Raw genomic sequence first — 14,751 nt, 5'->3', positions numbered from 1 at the left:
CAACCCCCCTCCCACAACCTCACTAACTACCCCCCACTCAATCTGTACACACACCCATATAGTAGGTGCACTTCCCTTTCTCATGCAAGTGAACCTGTAAAGTATGGGCTGAGAGGGAGAGAAACAAGGGGAGAGAGAGAGAGAACAGGGGAAGAAACAATTGTGGGAGAGCAAAGAGGGGGAGTGAAAATTGAAAGGGGATGAAAGGGAGAGAAAAAGGGGGCGATAGCATACAAAATGGGTCTAAATAGCTAAACCATGGCCAACAGTCTAAAACAGACCACAAAAGCCCACACAAACTGAACATGGTAAAATGACCTTCAGTGTCAGGTTAAAAAATGATTTTTAAGCCTTGAGGCATTGTGTTTGTGTGCCCTCCAGAGGGTGAATTGGCAAGACAACAGACTGGTAGATGGTAGTGGGTGCCAGGTGCACCGGCTGGGTTTTTCATGCTCAACAGTTTCCCATGTGTATCAAGAATGGTCCACCACCCAAAGGACATCCAGCCAACTTGACACAACTGTGGGAAACATTGGAGTCAACATGGGCCAGCATCCCTGTGGAATGCTTTCGACACCTTGTAGAATCCATGCCCCTGAGGGCAAAAGGGGGTGTAACTCAATATTAGGAAGATGTTGCTAATGTTTTGTACACTCAGTGTATATTCCACCTAGACACTGCTAACCTGCAGATCCAGTTGACCCCTTACACACACACACCACTGTAGCTGCAAGAGAGAGGAGAGAGAAATCACTGTGTAGCTGTGCGTTGTGATATCTGATAGGGTTTAACTCAGATGTTGTAGCGTTGGGTTGAGTTCTCCCAGCGATCTGCTTCACAAGCCTCCATAATGAGTCAATATATGTAAATCTTTACTAGCCAAACACTGCAGGAAACAAAGACATTTAACTGGCGCTCCCGCTCGCTAGCGCAGCCCTGCACCAATGGGTAATTTCTCCCCATTCACAAGGCATAATTGCCTGCTATTTGAAGATATTCATGCTCAATTTTTGAAATTAATTTCAATTGGGGGGAAATGTAGAAATGTCAGCTTCAGTGAAAGGGATTTGATTTCAATTATCCTCGCTCAAAGGCCCTGTGATTTCCAAATACACTTAAGCGAAATTATGACAAGAATTTTTGTTCGGTGAATTTCAGTGTTTAAAGAGCGATTAGGCGATAATGGGGCGGCTTTGAGCCGGGAGTGAATGCAGCCGTCTCCCTCTGAAAGGCACTCAATTATCTCTGATTGCTCCAGCTATAATGTATCAAATAGAGATACCTGCTATTGCCGTAATTTGTGTGAAAATTAACATGCTGCAATTTCCACTAGAGAGGAAAAAAGAGCTTTAATGGGCGCCTGAACGTACATCAATAAAACTGAGGGAGAAAGAGAGAGGGAAGCAGGGAGAGAAAGATAGATAGGGAGAAAGACAGGGAGGGAGAAAGAGGGAGGGAGTGAGAGAGAGAGGAAGAAAGAGGGAGGAGAGGGACAGGAGAGAGAAAAAAGAGTGGGAGGGGACTGAGCGCATTGGCTAAACCGAAAATGAAAGGGAAAAAAGAAGCGATAGAGAAACAGAAAATGAGAGAGAGAAACAGCGCATCAGATACAAAACGAAAGCAAGGGAGGGGGAGATTGTTAAAGAGGGAGAGAGAAAGAGAATTTAATTTACTGAAAATATTACAAATTGCACCTGTGCATAACTCCCTCAAATTACTAACCAATCAACAAGAGTGGCTATTACTCCTCTATTACATGGAGATCAGAGTGAGGAAGAGAGTAGGGCGAGAGAGAGAGACAGATAATGGGGGGGATATGAGAAGGGGAGAGAGGGAGGTAGCAGGAGGGGGAGAGAGAGCAAGCAGAAAACACATCACTGACAGAGACAGGAACGAGGCTGTGGAATGAAGAGTAGGAAGAGGATAGAGGGATAAGCTAAAGGAGAAAAAGGGTGGAGGCAAAGGGGAGAAAGAGGGGATGACGGATAATGAGATAGAGAACGAGAAAAGGATGGGGGAATGAAAGTACAAGAGGGGAGAAAGAGGGAGAGAGAACAGAAAGGTGGGAGCAAGTGGGCGAGGAGCGAAAGGGAGGAAGGCTGAAGGAGGAATGGAGGGAGCAGGGGAGAAGAGGGACGAATGGAGGGAGCAGGGGAGAAGAGGGACAGACGGAGGGAGCGGAGGAGAGAAGAGGTGGGTTAAGGGTAGAGGGGTGAGTTAAATGTTTTATTCAGCCAGCAGTTTAAAGTGGCAGGGCCCTCAGGCACAGAGAAGGACGCCTAAGTGGCCGTGGTGACAAGACAAATTGGCCTTTTGGGTTTCAACCTGTCGCCACACAACCCTACACCATGCTAGAGAGAGATAGAGGGAGAGAGAGAGATAAGGGGAGGGAGAGAGGATGAGGGGGGAAAAAGAGGGGGAAGAAGGGGAAAGGGAACTTGGGGAGAGAATCGACAGAGAGAGAAGCTTGTAGCTTGAAGGGAAGGAGGAAGAAAGTGGAGGAGTGAAAAAGAGCGGAAAAAGGGAGAGAACTACAGGAGAAAAATACATTGAAACGTCAGGGATAAAACGAGAGGGAAAGAGACGTCAGATCAAGTGAAGGCAGAGAAACACAGAAAGAAAAACATCTACCCTTCAGGCTAACCTGGTCTTCATAAAGGAGACAGTTTAAAAACTACCAGTACCCTCCTACAGACACACACTCAAGGCCGTAAGAGGCCTGTGTAGAGAACAGAGAATACCCTTATCAGTGTGTGTATGTTGTACTTCAACATGAATTACAAGTGTGTGTGTGTGTGTGTGTTGGGAAGGCCTGTATAAGAATCTCATTAAAGTATGAACACAACAGTTGAGGCAAGGACAGGGTGGGAGGGAGGGAGAGTGAAAGAGGAGAAATATGGAGGGGAGGTAAATTAAAAAGGAGAGCAAAAACAAGGGAACATGAGAGGGGAGTGAGAAGAGATCATTTAGACCATGTGAATGGAGGAAAGGATGAGAGAAGAGGACGAGAGGAGAGGACGCGAGATGCGAAGCGGAGGACTGAGACAAGGAGGGGACAAGAAGAGAAGGGGATGAGAGAAGAGAAAAGGATGTGAGAAGAGGATGAGAGAAGAGAACGAGAGCTCAGTAGCTTTTAAAATGGCTCTACAGCACCATCACCTGGACAAACCATCCAACATCGATAAGAGTGAGTGTGTGGGTACACATCCAGTGTGTTTATGCAAGTGGATTATATGTGTGTGGTGTGTTAGTGTGTCTCTTACCTCTGGTTTGAGTGTAGATCGGGTGCAGGCAGGACAGATGGGTCCAGATCTGGAGAAGGAGATAGGCAGCCTCCTAGTCCGGTTCTGACAGGCCTGGTCCTCACACACCAACCAACCCTGACATGGAGAGAGGGATAGGAATGAAGAGGGATTGGGGGGTGAAGCGAGATGGCATGAGAGAGGGACAGAGAGACAGACAGAGAAGGATGGGGAGAGAGAAGCAGAGGAAATATAATAATTTTACAACTTTGTATTCATATCAAGGAAACTTTAAAAAACGAGGCTAACTTGCTGGAAACAATTACATAATTATCTGCCTAAATACACATAGATAAACTTTCTCCCGCCTTCTCCCTAAATTGTATATTCTCAAATTTTCCAAGACAACCCCTCTGTGTGAATAAGGCACATCTGCTTGAGCCTGGGGGTCCTTCCCTTTTCAGACAGGCAGAGCAGAGGGCAGCAGGTGGTTAGGACCCCTGGGGTGAGTCAGTGGCCTTGGACAGGTGCAGAACTTACTCCCTCTGTTCCCCTCCCCCCAATATCTCCCTGGCCTGCCCTTTCGTGTTGGGGTTATTACCCAAATAATAACAGCTCCCAAGACATCAAACCCCTTACTACATACTGCACCTGTCCTATCACCTCACAAACCAAATCATCCCACACACACACACACACACAACGACCCAGTTGATCACTCTAAGGGTGAGCCACACACCCCTATGCACCCATCACCCCATAACTGTCCCAGATATACTAGGCCACAGAGAAAAGGAGGAAATATGGAGGTCTCTTTTCCTCTGTATCAATTACAATCATAGAGTAGACAGATAAACTGAAGGGTCTATTGTACTGTTATCAATCTCATTAACCTGGCTGCAAACACACACACACACACACACACACACACACACACACACACACACACACACACACACACACACACACACACACACACACACACACACACACACACACACACACACACACACACACACACACACACACACACACACAATTGTGGTGAATATTATCAGAGCCAACAGAGCAGTTTAATGTCCCATGATCCTCGTGTCTGTGGCGGTTGGCAATGTTTAGATAACGTCTCTGGCCCAGGGGTTTGTGGGTAATGCTGTGAACTCTGGGAGATTGTAATTGAATTGGGACATATGTGTGTGTTTGGTTTTCGTTTATAGGCGATTGGCGGGATGCTGTGTGTGTGTGTTCATTAGGGATGTTATTGCCTGACTGTCTGATCCCAGAGTCTCCTGAGGACATAAGCCTAAACACACAGCACTGTTCCCATGGGCTGGAGATGCATGCGAACACACACACGAGAAAGTGTATATTAACTGATAAAGTCCTGTGGGTCTTTGAGTGAAACTGAGCAAGAGGAGAGAAAGAGAGAAAAACATTAAGCCAGAGAGAGAGCAAGAAGGAGATGGGGGGGCTGATAATGACATAATTACAGCAGTCACTACCTGACACACTGAATCCAGCCGTCAGATGACTTCCACACCATTTAACTAAACAGATTAAACTGCAGTGAGACAAGACACAGAAACTAGCCTACACTCCACTCCCTCCCTCTCCATCCCTAGTCCTCTCTCCTTTCCGTTCTCCTTTCACCCTCTCATTTGCACCTCATCCCATTTCTCCTCTCCCTCTTTTCTAACATGCTCCCCCTTTCTTCCCCTGTCCAACTCTCTACCGCCTTTTCTCCCTCCATCCAGGGTGTGATAATGAGACAGATAGTTGACTTTGTGGAGGGTTACTGTTTCACACAGTGATCTCAGACCAGTGGAACTCAACACACAGGAATCAACCTGGCGCGCGCACATACACACTATTTTGACTGGTGGTTCTCAGGATAAAAGGACTAGAGAGAGAGAAGAGACAAGAGGTTCTAGCTTGTAAGGAAATCAATCCTGCCAGCTCTAGAGTTGAATAGGTCTGAAACCAGTCCACTTTTGTAGACAAAGCACGCAACCACGCAGGCAGGGACACGCACACACACAAACACGCACTCACCTCTCACTCTCTGAATAGAGCTGAAACCAGTCCACTTTGTACATCCTCCGCTTAATCAAAGCGGCTCCATTCAGCAATTTGACCTTTTGTTCAAAATAGGATTATCACCTTCTTCTCTATTTATTCCCTCCCTCCCTCAGCCAGTTTCCAGGGGTGACCCACATGACGAGAGTAATTGCAATAATTTGTTAAACGCCATGGCAACGGGTGTTTGAAAGGGGTAAATAAGAGGGGGGTCGGAATGACAAAACGAACCAACGACACTCGGGGGGGAGTGAGAAAGATAGATGGAGAGGAAGACTGATGGAGAGGAAGAGGCAGAAGAGAGAGGGATCAGTGTTTGGCCAGTCTACCAGAGCAGGTTTATTGATAATAGCGGGGGGGTTTAACGTCTCTGTAGGAACACACGCGCACAGAGGTGCAGGCCAGGGCTTTCAGTCTATCTGGCCAGACAAACAACTCCATTTGAGCTCTCCCTTCGTCTGAAAGAAATCCTTAATTACCACTCTTCATCGCCCCCTCTGTGTGTTTATACACACGTGTATTCCTAGAGTGTGTGTGTGTGTGTGTGGTGTTAGTATTCAGTGGCAGCAGCTGTTTCACACATTACAAAAGGGGCTAGGGGCTCGTTCCCTGAGAGAGAGTGTATGTGCGTGTTTTTTGGGGGCACATTCGCCCCACTAATTGAATTCTGCTCAGCACTGTGGGAGAGTAACACCCCCTCCCCTACCTCCACACAATGCTCAATCTAAAAGACTAGCAGGCAACGCCACTCAAATCTTCCACTGCATTCCACAACCCTGAAGACAGCATCAACGCTAGTTCTAGAAAACATACGCGTTCTACAAAGCAAAAAGTTCTGAAACCAATACAGAGAGTTCCAGAACAGTTCTAAAACCCTCCACACTATTTCTCCAACTAAAGATATCCAAATACAAGCTCCAGTCAGAGCCTGACTACTACAGTGAGCACAGTGTAGTGTATTCCAAGAAAGCACTAAAGCCTGAAAGAACTAAATTAAGTCCATTTGCAGAAGGGCGAGGGGAAAGGCCATTGTTCGGCATTCAGTAGAGAGTAGGAATAAATTCTAATAGTAAATCTGAGCAGGACAAAACTGTCTGCAATAAACCACACACATCTCTCTCTCCCCCCTCTTACACACCCCCATTGGTACTCACGCTGTAGTATTTCCTGATGTGCTTGCGGATGTCCAGTAGCAGCTTGTTGCTGATGTGTGTGGGATAGTCCAGAGGACGCCCCCCACAGGTCGGGTTGCAGCATCGCAGCAGAGCCGCCTCCACCATCGTACCCTACACACGAACAGGATGGGACTTTGTCAGCACAGCGCTGGCGCGCGCACACACTCACGCACAGGACCAGTCAAAGCCTGCTCTCCAGGTTTATCAGTGGAGAACTCAGGACTGTAGGAATCATGCAGCACCACATATAGGCAGATCAAGTAGACCCCCAGCCAATCTCCCCAGCCTGCAGACCCCCAGCCAATCTCCCCAGCCTGCAGACCCCAGCCAATCTCCCCAGTCTGCAGACCCCCAGCCAATCTCCCCAGTCTGCAGACCCCCAGCCAATCTCCCCAGCCTGCAGACTCCCAAGCTCCAGCCAATCTCCCCACTCATTCACCTGTCAGAACAGGCTTTCATAGGCACCTACCTGGACTGCGAACACAATGGAAATTCCACAACTAGTAGCTAACAACTTCCTATCTGCTAAGGCCTAAACAATGTTCTCAATTAGTCAGTGACAGGACTGGGGAGTGTCTCAACAGGGCTATGCATTTATTGCACTGATACACACATTTCCACACAGTGGTACATCCACACAGTAGTAGTGGTATTCCTACAGGGTTTCCCTGCTTTTACAGAAATGGTGGATGGGGAGTTGGGACTGACAGCCGGATGGCAGGACAGCCGGGCGTACATACAGCAAAAGTTTGAAGTTGGGTTTTCATCCCCAGGAGATGACTAGAAAACATCAATTGATTTTCCTTCTTTCCCTCCCTCGCCCTCTGTTTCTTCTCTTCTCTGGTTTTGATAACAGCCGTCTACCTCGCTCTATTTGATGTTCTCTACCTCTCCCCCGTCTGTCTTTCCCATTCCCTCCAGCTCTTCTCCTCTCTTGCCACCCCCTTTCAATCTCCCTGGCCTCTTTCCTTCACTCCCCCTGTATCTCAAGTCAAGGCCCGCCTGAGTTGTTAGACCATGTTACCACTAATTAACGTACCACCTTATCAGTGTGTGTGATGTAAAAACCATGGGAGGACAAACGGAGGGGAAAGTGTCAGCTTCAAGAGTTTCTCTGCGACAAGAGAAAGCTGTGTCCGTCTAACTCATTACTGAGTGATAAGAAAATACACACCTCCCTTTTCCAGTGACCTCGGTTCAGGAATGGCTGTAGTAGGTGGGTAGGAGTGTGACGTGAGTGAGTGAGTGAGTGAGTGAGTGAGTGAGTGAGTGAGTGAGAGAGAGAGAGAGAGAGAGAAAGCACAAAAGACAGATCGAGATGGAGAGTGTGTGTATAGGGGTTTAGGAGCCTTTAAGTGCAGGAGTGTAAACTGTCAATGAACACAGACTGTGTGTATGAGTCAGTCCTGTCTAAAAAATAAGACATGAGGTACAACACTGAAAGACTATAGCATACTTCACAGGAAGTATCAAACGTGTGTGTACGTACCGCTCCCTCAAACACATTGTCGTAGACGTTATCAGTGGTACAGAGAGGGCAGGTGAATGTGAAGCGTTCACAGTCTTTATATTTCTCCTCATCAGTGAGTTGGACCGGAGCTCCTAGGAACCCATCTCCCTCCTCCTCTCTCTGCGCCTGCTGCTGGGCCCGGAACTGACTGGGGTCCAGACCTGGGGAACACACACACAATCAATCACAATATCTACAGACAGTATTGGCGCCAGTTATAAACACACTGCTACTGAATAAACACACAAAACCAGTCTGAGGCAGAACCAATCAAGACTACATTGTCTGAATGTGTGTGGCAATGCACAAGGGTGAAGTTGACATACAGTGCATTTGGAAAGTATTCAGATCCCTTAACCTTTTCCACATTTTGTTGCGTTACAGCCTTATTCTAAAACGGATGAAATATTCCCCCCCCTCAATCTACACAAAATACTGCATAATGACAGAAAAAAAAGCGATTTTTGAAATTTTTGCAAATGTATTACAAATTTTAAAAATGGAAATATCACAATTACATAAGTATTCAGACCCTTTACTCAGTACTTTGTTGAAGCACCTTTGGAAGCGATTACAGCCTTGAGTCTTCTTCGGTATGATGCTACAAGCTTATCTGTATTTGAGGAGTTTCTCCCATTTTTCTCTGCAGATCCTCTTAAGCACTGTCAGGTAGGATGGGGATAGTCGCTGCACAGCCATTTTCAGGTCTCTCCAGAGATGTTCGATCGGGTTCAAGTCCGGGCTCTGGCTGGGCCACTCAGGGACATTCAGAAACTTGTCCCGAAGCCACTCCTGCATTGTCTTGGCTGTGTGCTTAGGGTCATCACCCCAGTCTGAGGTCCTGAACGTTCTGGAGCAGGTTTTCATCAAGAATCTTTCTGCACTTTAGTCAGGATTGAGGGAAAGATGAACGGCGCAGTCTCCTAGTATCTGCCTCTGAAAAACATACCCACAGCATGATTCTGCCAACACCATGCTTCACCGTAGGGGTGGTGCCAGGTTTCCTCCAGACGTGATGCTTGGCATTCAGGCCAAAGATGTCAATCATGGTTTCATCAGACCAGAGAATCTTGTTTCTTATTGTCTGAGCCCTGTAGGCCCCTTTTGGCCTGAGATTCTTTTAGGTGCCTTCTAGCAAACTCCAAGCGTGCTGTCATGTGACTTTTACTGAGGAGTGGCTTCCATCTGGCCACTCTATCATAAAGGCCTGATTGGTGGAATGCTGCAGAGATAGTTGTCCTTCTGGAAGGTTCTTTGTTAATCAATTTTAGAATAAGGCTGTAAAGTAACAAAATGTGTTAAAAGTCAAGGGTCTGAATACTTTCCGAATGCAATCAAAATGTCAAATTAAAAATGCATACATCAAGGCCAGCAAAAAAAAGTGCTCAAAAGTAAGGAATATCGCACAGCATCACGTTCACTAGGCTGGATGCTGTGACAGAATTGAGTTGCCTAACTCATCTTTCTTCTCGATCCACAGGACATAAAACAATATAGAGGTAAGACAGATTTTGAGATGTAGTACTTTTATATTTTACCATATGCTGTTAATAATAATGAAAAATTCCTGTTCTTTTTCGAAGATTTCACAAAACATGGGGTCGCATTTGCTTTCAGAAATCTGCATTTTCAAAACGCAGACATAGAAAAAATCTGTAATGAAAAAGATTTAATCTGCATTTTATATTGAAAGTCAGCGTTTTTTTTGCTTCAAAAGAGTGGTAAGGGGAGTGCAATTCATTTTGTTTCTATTTTCAAAGCTTATTACATTTAATACAGCTTGTGTCATGCCAATTAAGCTTTTAGCGACCCGTGGAATAAACTTGACCATCACAATATGTAAATCCTCAAAGTTGCTGCGAGAAAGCTGCACGGCTGTCAGAGCTCGGTGATATTGGATGTATTAGGTTACGAAATCCGACTTTGTTGATATACTGTTATTCAAAAGTTAGAAAACCCCTACTGAATGACTCAGAACATTAATAAATCATATGTCTTGGTAAAATGTATTTTAAAACATAAGGAAGTGATATTTTATCACCAAATCACTCTGGGGAGAGTAGGTGGACAGAACCCTAACATATGGTATGGTGGAGACTGTATAGGAAAAGGTAGACAGGAAGGACAGAGAGAGCGCAGATCGTGAGGGAGGTGTGATAAAAACAAACCGGAAATATCAGATTTTTGTAAGGATGCCAAAACAATCAAATCACTGTGTGTGTGCAAGCAGCTGAGATAATCATATCATTAGAAGCTGAGCAGCTGAACACCCATTTGGTATTCCCAGGTGAACCCAAACACTGACACACAGAGAAAACACACACCTTCCGTGGCTAAGTGAATAATGTGTTAGTAAATCAGTGTTGAGGACTAGGCCACAGAACCCCCCACCTCCCCTATAGCAACATACACAGTGCCATCTACAGACAGAATGTGAAGACTAAGGACACAGGTTTCTGTTAAGAACTATATATCTACTGGCTCTCATCTCTAAGGCCAGGATTGTTTCCAGACCATGTGACCTTATCAGGGAAAACTTCAGGCACCAGGCCAGGAAAGCCTCTACAATTCATATCTACTCTAATAACAGTGAAACAGTGCTGAGAACTGAGACCCACCCAGCCATGAAGCGATGAGGACCCCATCGATACCCTCGATGGGCTCACAGATCCTGCCCACCACGGGGTGCACCTGCTGGGCAAGGTAGTACTGGGTGTCCAGGCTCAGCCCGGCCTGCTTCTGGAGCTGCTCCAACGCGTAGGCCCTCTGACTGGCTGCCAATGTAGAACCATCCTGGGGGAGAGAAGAGAAGGAGAAGGGAGAAAGGGTCAGAAACACTTCTGACTGAAAGTCCCTCTCCAAAAAGACACATCTGTAAACTCATAATACACTTGCCATCACACACACACTCCCACATCACTACCTGGCAGATGATGTAGGAGACTGTGTCTCCAGCTTTAACCCTTCGTCCGCTCTGAGAGTTGATCCACAGAGCCACGTGAACATGAGGAAGAGACTTCTTGTCTGGGTAGTCCTGGGGGTCCTTAGTCAGGGCCTGGGAGAAGGGAGGGGAGATGAGGGAGAGAAAAAGAGGGAGAGAGCCAGGGAGGGGTGATGAGGGAGAAAAAGCGGGAGAGAGCGAGGGTGGGGTGATGAGGGAGAAAGAGGGAGAGGATACAGTGGGCATTGATACAGACTCACACTGTAGACACGCATACCAACGCAAAGAATGTTGAAAAAACACACACCTTGTGTATCTCATACTGGTTGAGCGGAATGGTTCCGTTAGCGACCTTCTCTCCCAAATCCACAAGGTGACGCTGGATGTTCTCCACGATGACATCCCGGTTCTGGTCCGACAGGATTTGACCAATCACATAGCTGAGAAAGAGGTGGAGGAGGAAGATGGGTAGAATCAGATCATTGACTAACATTGCCACGACTCAGGGGAATCAGCCAGAGCAAGGTTTGAACCAGCCAACCCTGCAGCAACAGCAAACACACTACCTTCTATGCCAAAATGGTTGAGACATCTTAGCATTATACAAGAGGAAGAAGGGGATGAGTGGAAGTACAGTATATAGCGTTCTCCAGTTGACAAGTCCACCTACTTGCCACACTCCTTGGCGAGGTCACACCAGTCCCTTCTCACGATGTCCAGCCCCTTGAGTTCCTGCTTGGTGCTGTAGCGGCCATCCCCCAGCGGCTCCACCACCAGGGCGGCGTACTTCTTCTTCTTCAGCAGCAGCAGAGACTTGAACACCCCGTCGATGTCAATCTCCAGGAGTTTGTAGAGCTTGTTCACCTCAGCTTTCACCTGGGGAAGACACAGGCAATGTCAATCTCTCTTTATCCATCTGGCATTCTGTTCTCTCAATTCCACTTTCCATGCCTTTATTTCACCATCAACCCACAAAATATAACTGTTGGAGTTTGATTACAATGGAATCTCTTTCTCTAGACCCCTCTATTTCTCCCTCCCTCCGTCCCTCCTCTCTTTCCTTACCTTGTTTCCTAGTTTGTAGACCTCCTCCAGACTGGAGCTGTTGGTGTTGATCATGATGGAGTCTGTGTCGCCGTAGATCACTTCCAGGTTCATCTGACACACACAGGAAGTCAGAGGTGAGGAGTGGGGTCTAAAGTAGTACTGCGTTCGAAATGGTATGGAAATTCCCTATTCAGTGCAAGTCTTTTAACCAGAGCCCTGGGCCCTGGATAAAAGAAGTGCACTATATAGAAAATAGGGTGACATTTTGTGCGCACCACCTAGCTCTTGGTCATCAGTAAGGATATTGTTACATTGTTCTTTCTAACATGTCCATGTAGTGACTACTGGTGAGGTATTCCCTTGATCAGTTAGGTTTAGAGTTCAACAAGTGCTCACCTTCTGAACCATGTCTTTGGTGTGCATCAGGATCTAAAGGAAACACAGTATAGAACATCATGAATACAAAAGCACTCAAATAGCATAATGAACTGTCAAGTAGGGCTGTTGCAGTGACTGCATTACTGCCAAACTGGCAAATTCCACGTGACTGTTGAGTCACGGTAACCTCCTCTTATGCACTCTGTACATGTGTTGGTAGTACTCAACTCACTAACGACCATCAGGTCCCAATGCCCTGGTACTCAGGGCTCCCCTGTCCCTCCATCAGGTCCTAATGTCCTGGTACTCAGGGCTCTACTGTCCCTCCATCAGGTCCTAATGACCTGGTACTCAGTGCTCTACTGTCCCTCCATCAGGTCCTAATGGCCTGGTACTCAGGGATCTATTGTCCCTCTAACCACTGACATGAATGCAAATGCAATGGAAAATCAAACATTTCTCAAGATAGTCTCATGCTCTTAAAACTGACCATTATTTTTATTATTATTTTTTTTTACCTCACTGTGATGATAAATGTGAAGAAAAAAGTTCAACAATAGGTTGAAACTCAGTAGAAAACATGGTTGTTGTGGATGTTGTTTCAAAGGCAAACAACACTAATGGACAGCACTTTAAGGTGATTCATTCAAAGCATTTAAGACGTTGCATGTAGAACACCCATACGCACATTAGAGCTTATGCACATGCCTATTTGAGCTCAAGCATTAAAAAAATAATTGTAATGTTTTTTTTTATTTTTTTAATAATGATTGTACCGTTATACAATACCTAGCCTAATATCCTACAGCATATGTCCAGTCTATACTCTAAAATAAAACAATTATAGTAATCACCCTTGAGTGTGGACTGTATTATTATGCATACTGGATGGACTGGTTACCTTATGCTACTACGCGCCAAACTTTCTATGCACGAGTCTGGGAGAGAACGCATAGGGCCTAGGCAATGATGTTGGTTCACTGATTGTGTAGAGTGGCTTACAGAGTTAGTCTACTATTATAGTGAATTTGTATTGTATACACTGTGTGTGTTTGTGTGTGTGTGTAAATATACTTTATTATTTTTCTCCCCACTGTCTGGACTGTGGGACCATCTAATGATTTCAATGTAAGAAAAATCCGCTGTTTTTGCATCTTTGTGTGTGCGCGCGCGGGCACGCGTAAATCCTTGGTGATTTGCTATTAAATGGAGGATAATTGGCTAATAGGGCCATTAGTCTCGCTGCAACGGGCCTTCAAACCCACACACACACACACACAGCGAGCCTAATGACTCCTAATGGCCTCAATAGCCAACAGAGTGAGTGACGGACCAGAGAGTGGGAATGAAAAAACAGATGAAGCGAGCGAGAGAACGAATGGAGCTGTGCTCAAATGGGGACAGGCAAAGAGAAAAAGAGAAGAAACACAGTGAAACCAAGAGTGAAGTGTCCGTTCAAATGCATCACGGAAAGGTGTAAGAGAAAAATGGACAGCATAAGGAAGAGAGAGAGAGCCTGAGGGATAGATGGACAGACATTAAGGCACTAGTGCCTGTGTCCTCTGTAGCAGATGGATCCTAACAGGTGGGGGTTAAGTGTGTGTGTACAGTGCAAGGATCAGGGATGCTAATCTGAGGGTGGGGTAAGAGTGACTGGGTGCAGTTTGACCTGACACCAGTAACATGTCCCTTCACACACCCCCCAGGGTTTCTGTTAGCCGGTAGTAGCCGACTTTTTGCAGATAAAAAAACCCGAAAGGCGATAAATAAAATCTCCGCTGGGCAATTGTCCGGGAGAAGAAATCACATCACAAAATAACGCTATTTATCCTATTAATTTATGAAAATACCAGTCAATGTAAATACATGCTTATCGATCTATGGGTTAATTTGCATGAATTTGTGGAATTAAATTGGAGCATGCGCATACAGCCTAGTTTCAGCTTAAAATCTGTCAGACAGCACATGAGTTGCAGCTACAGCTTGCTGCTGGAGTGAAATGTGTTCTATAAGCCCAATCATATCATCGAGGAAGAATTATGAATTTAGCATGTTAAAAACAGTTTTGATAGCCACGATTTAAAAAAAAAGCTACCATTTATATTTTTTCTCAACTGGTAATCGAAGCACACTTCCCATTCAAGTGCATATAATGGTAGGCAGGCTTCAGAGCGTCACATACCACTTTGCAATGAGCTGGAGGCAGTACGCATTTAATGGCTTGAAACATGAACGTTTTAGTACATTATGAGGCATGTTGACCTTGCTTCAAAGTAGCCTAGCCAAAATACGACCAAACGCGGAGGCAACTATTTTATAAACATTTCCATATGCCAATGAAAGCAGTAGCTTCTCTCTTATGTTCCATTTGTTTTCAAATTA

At 45.7% G+C, this 14,751-nt stretch overlaps 1 protein-coding gene across 1 annotated transcript in view; it reads right to left on the bottom strand.

Moving 5' to 3' along the window:
* pola1 (polymerase (DNA directed), alpha 1) overlaps positions 1–14,751 on the bottom strand; it is a 93,124-nt gene that overhangs the window by 21,948 nt on the left and 56,425 nt on the right. Inside the window, exons 27-35 of the mRNA XM_024403227.2 lie at positions 12,388–12,420; positions 12,010–12,102; positions 11,615–11,820; positions 11,252–11,384; positions 10,927–11,058; positions 10,622–10,796; positions 7,983–8,164; positions 6,473–6,604; positions 3,264–3,380 (exon numbers count right to left, since the gene is read on the bottom strand). Of these exons, the coding sequence (XP_024258995.1) occupies positions 3,264–3,380; positions 6,473–6,604; positions 7,983–8,164; positions 10,622–10,796; positions 10,927–11,058; positions 11,252–11,384; positions 11,615–11,820; positions 12,010–12,102; positions 12,388–12,420 (1,203 nt within the window). The remainder of the gene's footprint in view (positions 1–3,263; positions 3,381–6,472; positions 6,605–7,982; positions 8,165–10,621; positions 10,797–10,926; positions 11,059–11,251; positions 11,385–11,614; positions 11,821–12,009; positions 12,103–12,387; positions 12,421–14,751) is intronic.

This window comes from Oncorhynchus tshawytscha, linkage group LG16 (genome assembly GCF_018296145.1).
Source record: "Oncorhynchus tshawytscha isolate Ot180627B linkage group LG16, Otsh_v2.0, whole genome shotgun sequence".
In the NCBI taxonomy this organism is placed as follows: Eukaryota; Metazoa; Chordata; class Actinopteri; order Salmoniformes; family Salmonidae; genus Oncorhynchus; species Oncorhynchus tshawytscha.
Note: the sequence above shows the minus strand (reverse complement) of the source record. Positions and strands in the feature narration are given on the sequence as shown.